Source organism: Nematolebias whitei, chromosome 11 (assembly GCF_014905685.2).
Source record: "Nematolebias whitei isolate Nwh7 chromosome 11, NemWhi1, whole genome shotgun sequence".
Lineage (NCBI taxonomy): Eukaryota > Metazoa > Chordata > Actinopteri > Cyprinodontiformes > Rivulidae > Nematolebias > Nematolebias whitei.
In genome coordinates, this window is record NC_056508.1 from 21,045,522 (window position 1) to 21,057,827 (window position 12,306).

General features: G+C 40.4%; 1 protein-coding gene across 1 annotated transcript in view; it reads left to right on the forward strand.

Annotated features, from left to right (window-relative positions):
- LOC119417525 (adenylate cyclase type 6) overlaps positions 1-12,306 on the forward strand; it is a 58,700-nt gene that overhangs the window by 45,250 nt on the left and 1,144 nt on the right. Inside the window, exons 13-22 of the mRNA XM_037684746.1 lie at positions 2,922-3,009; positions 3,099-3,215; positions 3,298-3,456; positions 3,575-3,750; positions 5,625-5,651; positions 10,188-10,217; positions 10,385-10,517; positions 10,627-10,890; positions 10,979-11,183; positions 11,271-11,395. Coding sequence (XP_037540674.1) covers positions 2,922-3,009; positions 3,099-3,215; positions 3,298-3,456; positions 3,575-3,750; positions 5,625-5,651; positions 10,188-10,217; positions 10,385-10,517; positions 10,627-10,890; positions 10,979-11,183; positions 11,271-11,395 — 1,324 coding nt within the window. The remainder of the gene's footprint in view (positions 1-2,921; positions 3,010-3,098; positions 3,216-3,297; positions 3,457-3,574; positions 3,751-5,624; positions 5,652-10,187; positions 10,218-10,384; positions 10,518-10,626; positions 10,891-10,978; positions 11,184-11,270; positions 11,396-12,306) is intronic.

A 12,306-nucleotide genomic window follows, 5' to 3' on the forward strand; every position in this document is an offset into this window, starting at 1 on the left:
TATAGAGTAAAGGTGGCTTACTGTTTCTTTAAAAAAAAAAAATACCATAAAAATAAAGAAATTGTTGATTAGAAAAAATTTGCAAAGGGGGCAGCACGGTGGCGCAGTTAGTAGAGCCACCGCCTCTCAGTGAACAGGTCGCCCTGATTCAAATCCCAGCTCGGTGCGTTTCTGGGGGAACTTTGCATGTTCTCTCTGTGCATGCGTGGGTTTTCTCCGGGTGCTCCAGTTTCTTCCCACAGACCAAAAACATGCATGTTAGACTGATTGGTAACTCTAAATTGTCTCTAGGTGAGAGTGAGAGAGTGAATGGTTGTTTGTCTCGCTTTGTGTCCCTGTGGTGGACTGGAGACTTGTCCAGGGTGTCCCCCGCCTCTCGCATAGTGACTGCTGGATATGGACACCAGTGACCCCCACGACCCGAAAAGGAAGAAGGGGGTAAAGATGATGGACGGACGGACCGACAGACGGAATTGCAAATTTTAGTTAAACTAAAGATCCTTATGAAACTACAATAAAAAAAAAGTAATTTAAATTTAATATTTTTTGTTTCAAACTAAGATTTAAAAAAGATTTAGAAAAGACTGACTAGTTTACGGTGGACAACATTATTAATAAACAGTATGTTTCAGCCTGTATGTAATTTGGTCGACTTCTGATTGTGATAAAGTTAAAGGACAGTCGATGGTTAAATTATCAGATTACCAAACCTCATAATTTAAACCTTTGAATCAATATTTTAGAGGCGCTCTCAGATCTGAAGCTTGATTCATTAAAACACAAGACCACCCAAAGTCTGACAGCACTCCGTCTTCTGGAGATATTTCTACTGAATCAGATTGTTGATTTCTTTTGTCCAGTCAAGTTATTCAATCTTGGAAATCCAGAGATCCCACTCTGATGATTTCTTAGATCAGCGTGTTCCAGTTGAGACTTAATTTCCTCTCGGAGTGTGTCCATGAGGGAGTAAATCTGTTCCATCAGCACTGGAAGTTGTTGTGGCTTCACATTTGGTGTTTTTTACAGCCTGCGCTCAGTTTTCAGGACGGAGATGGTCTTTGTGCTGCATTGACAGCATTGTTTCCAGAGTATATTTAGTTTTAATGGAAAACAGAAGAATAGTCTGCTTGTACAGAGTTACACATTTTATTTTATTTGCTTTGCTTATTACCAGTTAATGTCGGTGCTTCAGGAAAATTGTAACACGAGACAGAATCACAAAACAGCAGTTTTTTAAAATTTATTTTAACTAGTATGGACAATTGAATGTACTTGTTGCTACTTGCTACTCCCACTTATTGTAGTTTAAAAATAAAATAAAATCTTGTATTCTAGTTAGAGTTTTCCACTCTCGTGGACTGATAAGGCTTTTGACCCCAACTATTGCTGCTTAAAAAGTATATTAACATCACTAAAAAGTCTATTAAACAATAGAAATGTGCTGGTTTGATATGTTTATAAATATTGTTTGATTGTTTGGTTAAAATGTTGGAGTTAGATACTTAAAAACTTGATTTCTGAAAATCCTCTCAAGACCGACCACTTGGTGTTTCACGACAACTCGGCGAGGTCCAGACCTCAACTTTAAAAACTACTGTTGCATCATTGAAAAATGTTTTCCTTTCTAACTTTATTTTTCTGATAATATTCTACATTTGTCACTCGGGCATATTGTATAGTACCTATTAGAGTCAGAGCTGAAGAACCAGAAACAAAGAATCAGTTTTTGTTTGCTTCATTTGAAGCTCCTTAAGGTGACGTTTGCTGACATGCTCACTCAAATTATATGTTTTTGTCTTTTCTTTGTATTTAATTGTAACTAGGGCTGGATGATGTGGCTTAAACTTTTATCATGATATAGTTCTTAATTTTGGTCGATAACATATAATTCCGATATCGATATAAACAATATAAAAGCCTCAGAAAAACTGTACCAACTACAAATAAATTAATGTTCACCTTTTATTTGTATTTAGCCTTTAAATAAATTTGAAATCACTGTCAAATAAACATAAAACTCTCAACTTTGTCAATATTAATAGTTTTAACTTTAACCAACAAGATAACCTAACGTTTGCTGCATGGGTTTCTCTTTTGATACAGCTGGGGGTGTTTCAGGGACACGTTGGCTCAAACTTTATTGTGCTTCATCTTGTGACTCATCATCTTCTGTCAAGTGGAACAAGTTTGATGTTCCCAGCGCTAGTTGGAACGACTCTCCGTCACATTTTGCAGCACACTGACTGAAACCTGCAGTTTATGGGATCTTAGCCGAACCACTTCCACACTGTCAAATTAATCTTTCTTCTCTTATCAGTTATGTCATTAGCTTTCTCTTCACTTGTGAAAGTTTGTTCAGTCACATTCTAACGGTCATGGGAACTCATTTTGAAGCGAAAACTTAATGCGCGTTGCAGATTAGCCTAGCTTTCTATCGCTGACTCCTTCTGGACTTGAGCTCTGCGCGTGGTGTACGTCACCACACACTTATGTAGTTGTGTCGTGGTTTTTTCTGTTCGGGTTCAACCCGAACAGAAAACGAAATGCGTCAGTGAAACGCTGTAATCATATTGAAATATTGAAAATGTGCTTAAAATTCATATCACCGTTACTGAATAAAAGAATAATGTGATATATATATCGATATTAAATTATTGTCCAGCCCTAATTATAATGAAGGCTGATAATTTTTAATTGCATCTACTGATGTTTTGGACTCATCCAGAGAGTTTTTGTACTAATAAAGCTGTAAAAGTGCTCCAACTGAGTCATGTGACGTTTCCTATAGAAAGTAACCTCTTCCACTCTGAACCTGATATGACTTGATGCACGGTGCTTTAACTGGATTGTTTCTTTACTTCACAGTTGTCAAGCATACATCTTCCTGTAAAACTGTTAACTTTATGTTTTCTTCCCTGCAGCACACCAGTAATGCTGGGAATCTACATCAGTATCTTCATCATCCTCGCCAACATCCTCTTCATCTGTGCCATATACTCCTGCATCAAGGTAGTGGATCTCAGCTGGACGCTAAAGCTTTGACTGTTTGCTGTTTAAAATTTGTTCAAAGTAAAAACCTCATTTGTTTGCTTTCGCAGCTCTTTCCCGGCGCGATGCAAACTGTCTCGAAGAAGATTGTCCAGTCTCGCACCACCAGCACCCTGGTGGGAGTGTTCTCCATCATCCTGGTCTTCATCTCTGCCTTCATTAACATGGTAAGGTTTTGTAAGTCAAACAAAGAGACAGATTTCTGTTCAGGAAGTGATTCTTTGGTTGTGCGCGGACGTTTGGCTGCAGTTCGCCTGCGACACCACAAGCTTGTCGGAATGCGTCGCAGAGAAGCTGAACACCTCCGCGGCCCTGGTGACGCCATGTCTGATCCGCAGCCTGAATGTGTCCGTCGAAGGGGGTCTAGAGATCTGTCCAAGCCAAGGTCCTTCCTGCCCGTTTCCTGAGGTGTGCGTTGCTCTTTGTGTTCCCGCTGTGAACGTTTCTGAAGGAAAACTTCACATTTGTGCTTCTCGGAGATCTCTGGTTGCTGATGTGTCTCGCTGCCGTCTCCTGCTTGTGTCAGTATTTCAGCTACAGCGTGCTGCTGACGCTGCTGGCGTGCTCCGTGTTCCTGCAAATCAGCAGCATAGGGAAGCTGGCCCTCATGCTGTTCATCCAGCTCACCTTCCTGCTGCTGGTGGAGTGGCCACAAGTAGCCCTGCTGGACAACGCAGACCTCTTTGTCACCTCCAACGCCATGTAAGTTCATCGGCACAAGAAACAGCGCCTTAGCTTTGACTCACAGTTTGGGTGGAAATGTTTAGAACTTGGCGTCAAATTAAACTGGTTTCTCACAGGGCTGCTACTGTTGGAGACAAGTTGGAGACTCAAAATTGTGAGAAAACAAGATTGGATTAGATTAGATTAGATACAACTGTATTGATCCCTTGGGAAGATTCAAAAAGGGACATTAGTAAGTATAATCAATGCTAAGTAAAATGAAAAACAAAACAATTTACACACGTACGTACAGATTTAACAATAAATAATACTATATAACCTGTTAGGGTGGTAGCTGCTGCTCCTTCTCCGTCCTCCTGGTACCTCTCCTCCCGTAGATAGGCAGCTTTCTTTAGTTATTCACTTACTACCCACTGGCATGAAGGGCAGTAACAAAGGTCCTCCACTCCTGTCCTGGGCCAGCATCTAGATGGTGCCTCAGGTGTGGCTCTACCTCTACCGTTGGTCTCCAGGTGTTCTTTGGTCTGCCTCTCCTGGGCTTGTCTTCTGGTGTCCAGTGTGTGACTGTGGGGGTAATGTTACCAGAGTTTTTCTAAGCACATGCTCAGTCCTTCACCTTCTCATGATGATGGCCTCCATGCTGTCTTAATGACAACGAGCAAACAGCTGTTAGTTTGAGTTGGTGTTGGGTCAGAAGGTTCTCAGGGTTCTTTGCTTGTTCAGGTTCCTGGCAGTCATCCTCCAACACGCTCGTCTGTGTAACTGGGTACAGCTTCAGCCTGGTCTTTATGCTGCACTGCTGGAACCTCCAAACGTTGCTAAGCATTGTAAAGACAGTTCTTTATGCTCCTTCGTGTCTAACTGTGCTGCCTGAGCAGGTGGTGCCTCAGTCATGGATTGATCTTCTCCATTCACCTGCAGTGGTGGGGGATTTGGGATGTTTTAACTTTTTTAGTTACGAGCGAACTGTGCCGCTGCGTTTTGTGGGAGAAAATAAACCAAAAATTCTCTACTAATTAGTGTGATGCAGGTGAACCCCCAGACATCTTTCTGAGGACATCACAGAGCTGTTGTTGTGCAATCAGCTGCAGTAAAAGGCCACTAATCCTATTTCCACTTATCTGAGTGGAGTAGGCTTCTGGGCCTGCACAGGTTCATAGGTGTCGTAAGAAGAAAACCTTCAGTGAAGGCAAGCTCTGCAGGAGGTTGTCTTTTCACACATTGGTGCACGTTTAAGTTACAAACTCATACGTTTCCATTAAGCAACTTATGAATAAACAGGTGGAAATTAGCTCAAATAAAATACAGCTCTAGTGCTTTAAAAATACAGACACTTGCCTGAGACACCCGCAACAACTCTGCAATTATTTTGAGAGTAAATGTATCGCAGATTTTGTTAAGCGTGCTTAAAATTCAAGCTACCTCTGCGACTCACATGAGAAACCTGAGAACCTGCTGAGACTTTGGACGTGTCCTCGTGAAGGCCGTCAGCAGTTTGTTGTCACCGTTTGCACAGTGAGATGCTGACAGGCTTCAATGTCAAACAACTAACGTACCTGAAGAAACATTTCATCTAAATTTTAAATGATTAATTCTTAGAAACAAAATAGTTTTCGAAGCAGTGAGCTGTCGGACACGATTGGCGAACGTTTTAAACGGCTTGTTCATTGAACTCGAGTCTGGAAAAACAATTTTTAAGAATCTTATCCCTTCTGATGTGGGTTTTTAAAAACACAGCTGCGCTTTAACATCAAGAAGTTTTATTTACCGTGGAAAAATGTGTGTGTATTTTTAAACACCATTGCTTTCTTGGTTTCATCCTCTGTGACAGTTGTTTTAAACATATAACAACAATTTATATTTTATTGACTTGGATTATTTTCTCTTTTCAGTGATTTAAATGAAACTAGCACTGAATGGTAAGTTGGTTGGTTTATGTCCATTGTTTTGTTTTGTCATCTCACTTGTTTGTCTGTATGAAGTAATTTAAAAAGGAAATACTCCTTCTTTCAGTTTCTAATTAGGTGATTATTATTATTAATATTAGGTGGAAACAACCTGTTCTTATGTGAAGGTTTCAGAAATGCAGCTGTACTGTTTTTACAGGAAGCAAGAAAGTCATATTAGACTTTATTTATTTATTTTTACCTTATTTTATGGAACTGGTGCTAAATAAACTACATAAGAAGTCACTTTATTTAAAAACAACAACTCTTAAACCACGACCTCTTGTATGAGCGTGCTGTGGACAGATGCAGTCTCAGAACAAGTGTCAAACACGGAGGTGGAAGGTTGATGATGGGCTGGTCGTCATGTATTCTGACGTGAGCCCATCTGGGTCTGTTTTGATCCAGAACTGACTCACAGCAGCAGCAGATCTGCAGCAGGACTAAATGCTGACAGCCGATTAAAACGTGTTTCTGAGGTCACAGTTATCTCGTTTTGAAACTTGTCGAGAACCAGAGAGAAGATTGTTTTTGTACGCTCCGTCTGAACCGTCTAAATCAGCAGTGAATCGTAACTATTGGAGAAAAAAAATGTAATTAGTAGTTTGAAACTTTGAAAAACTTTGTGGCAACGCATGTCGACAGTGTATTGACTTAATGGTGCCTTCAAGTATAACCTGTAAATTCAATAATCCACACTGAAATAGTAGCTACTTTAAATATAATCTGAAAAAAAAAATGAAGGATAAAATTTCAATTTGTTATCAATTGGCAATTTTCTCACAAATATACAATATGTTGTTTTTATTACATGATAAGTTATCAAAACATCAGTAAGTTCTGTCGACGTTTTAAAATGCTTCTCAAGTCATGGCTGATTTACTGGATCTGCCTCTGGTCTCAAAGCACACCAGTCAGGCCCACAAACCTGATGGCTGTTTCCTGCTTCATGACCGACGCCACTTGTCAACACTTCTTATAGATGCAGATTAATTAAACACAGCAGCAAAGTTCACAGTTCTCAAGGTGACATGAAAACCGAACCTTTCAGGTTGTTTTTCCATTTCAGAAACTGAGATAAGCGACGGTTAAAGTTTCTCAGAAGAGCGTCAGTTTTTGAAAGCAGATCCGTCTTGTTAAGACGTAAAACAGAAATCAGACGAAGTGTCAGGAATTCTACAACCTAATCCTAGATTGAGCTCATTTGTTGTACATGCCTGACAATAATCCTCCTCCATTAGAATCAGTTTGCAGACAGTGTAAATTCTTATAATTATATCTAAAAAAGTTAAATCTGGTCCTCTGGACATTAAAAAAAAACAACAAAAAAAACAAAAACAAAGCAAAACAACAAAAAAGTTATAGGCCTGTTTAGAAGGCCTATTTAGAAATAGCCTGTTTGCCTATTTCAGCTTCTTCCAAGGGTGTCCAAAGTGCGGCTTGGGGGCCATTTGTGGCCCTTGGAGTGATTTTGTGTGGCCCACAACTGAAGTTTAAGGATGGCATAATTGTGGCCCTTAGGCTTAAGAAACTGATGTAGACCTTTTGCAAATTTAATGATTATTTTTTATATAATTTTTAGGTTCAACAGCAACATGGTTAAAAAAAAAATCTCAAATGAACAATATTAAGTTTAATACAGTCTTTTGGCAATAAATCAATAAAATCAAATAAATTAAATAAAACAATAAAGTAATAAAATGTTAGTGTAAATGAAGCTTTTAATGTTTTGGATCTACAATACAGACCCATCCATCCATCCATTTTCTTTACCCGCTTAATCCATTTTAGGTCACGGGGGTCGCTGGTGCCCATGTCCAGCAATCACTGTGCGAGGGGCGGGGTACACCCTGGACAGGTCTCCAGTCCATCACAGGGCCACATAGAGACAAACGAGACAATCAACCATTCACTCTCTCACTCACACCTAGGGACAATTCAGAGTTACCAATCAGCCTAACATGCATGTTTTTGGACTGTGGGAGGAAACTGGAGTACCCGGAGAAAACCCACGCATGCACGGAGAGAACATGCAAACTCCACCCAGAAAGGCCCCTGGACTGGGGTTTGAACCAGGGACCTGCTCGCTGAGAGGCAGCAGCTCTACCAGTTGCGCACAATACAGACCCTTTCCAAAAAATTTGAATATCATGGAAAAGTTGTTTAACTTTTATAATTCAATTCAAAAAGTTAATCTTTAATAGATGATAGATTCAGGGCCCACAATTTAAACAAGTTCAAGTATTTGTTTCTTTTTACATAATGTGGGCTTCCAGCTCATGAAACCCACAAAAACAGGATTTCAAAAAATTAGAATACTGTGAACACATCAGCCCACACTACTCCTCAGTTTTTGCAGCGAAAAAAAAAAGAAAGAAATTAGGATCACAACAAATCAATCAAAATAAGGTACTTTCAAAACGATATGTCATTCTTCAATACTTGGTTGTGAATCCCTTTACCTTAATCACTGCCTCGATGTGACGTGGCATTGAGGCAATCAGCCTGTGGTATTGACTGGGAGTTATGGAAGCCCAGATTTCCTTGATGCCGTCAGCTCTTCTTTGTTGTTGGGTCTGGTGCTCCTCATTTTCCTCTTCAGAATACTCCATAGATTCTCAATGGGGTTTAGGTCCGGCGAGTTGGCTGGCCAGTCAAGCACTGTGGCATGGGCATCAAACCAGGTCTTGGTGCTTCTGGCAGCATTGGCAGGGGCCAGGTCCTGCTGGAAGATGAAATCTGCATCTCCATACAGATCCTCAGCAGAAGGAATCATGAAGTCCTCTAAAACATTCTGGTAGACTGTTGCGGTGACCTTGGATTTAAGAAAGCAGAGTTTACCAACACCTGCACCGGACATTACACCCTAAATCATGACTGACTGTGGAAATTTCACACTGGACCTCAAGCAGTATGGGTTCTGTTCCTCACTCTTCTTCCTCCAAACCCTTGGACCTTGGATTTCTGAATGAAAGGCACATTTTACTTTCATCAGAAAAGAGGACAGAGGAACCCAACAGTTGTAGCCCATCTCCTGGATGTGTCTGAATGTGGTGGTTTTTGAAGCTGTGACTCCCGCCTCATTCCACTCTTTCTGGATCTCTGCCAGATTCTGGAATCTTCTCTGTTTGATAATCCGCTGAAGCCCACGGTCATCTCTTTTGCTGGTGCATCTTCTCCTGCCACATTTTGCCCTTCCACTAGACTTTCCATTGATATGCTTGGACACAGCACTCTGTGAACAGCCAGCCTCCTTAGCTATGAACTTTTGTGGCTTACCCATCCTATGGAGGGTATCAATGATGGTCTTCTGGCCAGTTGTTATGTCTGCAGTCTTCCCCATATTGAACCGAACTGAGACAATTGAACCAAACTGAACCAATTTAATGACATCTGGGGAAACATGTGCAGGTGCTTTGAGTTTAGTAGATGATTAGTGTCACACTCAGTTTAAAACATTCATGTCCTGCAACATTTGGGCTGATGTCTTCACAGTATTCTAATTTTTTGAAATCCTGTTTTCATGGGTTTCATGAGCTGGAAGCCCAAATTATGTAAAAATAAACAAATAAATACTTGAAGTTGTTTAAATTGTGGACCCTGAATCTATCATCTATTACAGTTTAACTTTTAGAATGGAATTATCGAAGTTAAAACTACTTTTCCATGATGATATAATTTTTTGGAAAGGGTCTGTAATTTAGAACACCTTCTCCAACAAAATTAGTAAATTTTGTCCTTTCTCCAAAATATTGTTTATGCTGAATAAAAAAAAAGTGTGCTTTTTAATATTTATTTATTTAATTAGCTTTTTTCGGGCTCACAACTCCTTTCATCTTCAAAGTTTTGGCCCCCATATGAAAATGTTTGGACACCCCTGGCTTATTCTCCTTATTTCTGCTACATTTTTGCCCTATTCAGCTTTTTCTACACATTTCTGCCTTTTTTCTTCTGCTTTCAGCTTCTGTTTTCCTGCGGTCAGGAAAACAGAAGCTCTTCAAATTCAACTCGCATTAACAGTTTAGTGATTAATTATTTTTTTAACCTTTCAACTTCTTCAGCAGCTTTCAGCTAAAATCATTCAGCTGTTGGGGGAAGAATCAGTTTTGTGTTGTGTGTTTCCTTGACTGATGAAGCCTTCTGGATGGAAGGTGAAACGTTTCAGCACAAAAAAATAGAACTGTCCAAATGACCTGACAAAGTTGTTGCATTCAGCAATAAGCATTTGTCCTGTATTTTCACAGGGAACGTAATTCGTCTCGTTGGAAAGTGTTTTCTGTGTGATACGATCTTCAGGAATGGTTGTTTTCCTCTTCTCAGTCAGGTTGTGGCTGAGTGGGTTCAAACTAAAAACAAAAAGAGGCTAAAACTAGACTCTACTTTTCCATCTTGTTTAAATATTAATTGCAACACTGACATCAGTATTTGTTTTATTCTTTTATAAGATCATTAAAATAAATGATTTTTTTTAACTTCAGTTGTTCTCATCAGGATTTATTTTTATTTTAGGTCCAGTTTCAATGAAACTACAAACCAGTGGTAAGATGTTTAACTTCAGACAGATTGTAATCCTTACCTAATTTAAGGTTTTGAATATTCATCTTTGTTTCAAAAATATATATATTCTGTTCTTTATATTTTCTTTACTTTTTTTGCTTCAAACTGTAAATCTGTACTTTATTTAAACTCTGCTTGGTCATTTTCAGCCCATTTGTTGTGACCAAAGTGTCCCTCCGGGTCATGACTCCAGTGATCCTCACAGTCTTTGTCCTGGCTCTGTACCTGCACGCACAGCAGGTCGAGTCCACCGCACGCCTCGACTTCCTCTGGAAGTTACAGGTACAGGTTCCAGAGTCCGAGCACATTCGGTCCACACATGATCTGTTTCTCCACTTTTTTTTCATAAAGGCTGCTCAAATCAAATCTTCTAAACCACCCTCGCTCTCAGGCCACCGAGGAGAAGGAGGATATGGAGGAGCTGCAGGCCTACAACCGTCGCCTCCTTCATAACATCCTGCCCAAGGATGTAGCTGCTCACTTCTTGGCTCGAGAGCGGCGCAACGACGAGCTGTACTACCAGTCCTGCGAGTGTGTGGCCGTCATGTTCGCCTCCATCAGCAACTTCTCAGAGTTCTACGTGGAGCTGGAGGCCAACAACGAAGGAGTGGAGTGTCTCCGGCTGCTTAACGAGATCATCGCAGACTTTGATGAGGTAAAAACTGTGGGTTTTTTTTGTTTTTAAGCTGAGCCTAGATCTTTGAGAGTCAGCAATCTTCATCTGTCTTCTCTTAACACCCCAGATCATCAGTGAAGAGAAGTACAGGCAGCTAGAGAAGATCAAGACCATTGGCTCCACGTACATGGCGGCCTCCGGCCTTAACGACTCTACGTATGACAAAGAGGGTCGCACTCATATTACTGCGCTGGCAGACTACGCCATGAGACTGAGAGAACAGATGAAATACATCAACGAGCATTCCTTCAACAACTTCCAGATGAAGATAGGTGAGGAACGGGAAGCAGAAAGCCCTCGGAGATACGTTCAGAGCAGCTTATGTCACTGTGATCCGTCTTTGTGTGTTTACTGAGCAGGTCTGAACATCGGGCCAGTGGTGGCGGGAGTTATTGGGGCTCGGAAGCCTCAGTATGACATCTGGGGAAACACAGTGAACGTGGCCAGTCGCATGGACAGCACAGGAGTACCCGACTGCATACAGGTAGGTTTTATGGTGCTAATAGTTCAAAGGGAATTCAATGTCAATAAAGCATTTTATAGGCACCATTATTTATCTGTACCTTTACATTCTAATGTAGAGATATATCTACACGTCAGTCAAATACAGAAAGAACCAGGAAGTTCTGGTTTCAGGTATTTTGTTAAGAGTTTATTTGTTATAAACTGACTCCTAAAAATACTTAATTTCACAATTACTCAGAGACAAATGTGGACCACTTAAACAGCCATTTTACTCCAAAATGACTTGACAAATAAAATATAAGAAGCTGTTATTGATGTGGTTTTACTAAAAGTGGAGAAAGAGCAAAAACTGATCAAATGGGCTGAAATATAAAAATGTGTCACAAATATTCATGAGAATTTGTTGCGTTTTATTTCTGTTAATTGATTTTTATATCATGTCAAATGCCACCGGTTTTATATATATATATATATATATATATATATATATATATATACATCCATCCATCCATTTTCTTTACCCGCTTATTCCATTTTGGATCACGGGGGTCGTCAGTGCCCATGTCCAGCAATCACTGTGTGAGGGGCGGGGTACACCCTGGACAGGTCGCAAGTCCATCACAGGGACATATAGAGACAAACGAGACAAAAAACCATTCACTCTCTCACTCACAACTAGGGACAATTTAGAGTTACCAATCAGCCTAACATGCATGTTTTTGGTCTGTGGGAGGAAACCGGAGTACCCGAAGAAAACCCACGCATGCACGGAGAGAACATGCAAACTCCACCCAGAAAGGCCCCTGGACCGGGGTTTGAACCAAGGACCTGCTCGCTGAGAGGCAGCAGCTCTACCAGTTGTGCCACTGTGCTGCATACATATATATACAGGTCCTTCTCAAAAAATTAGCATATTGTGATAAAGGTCAT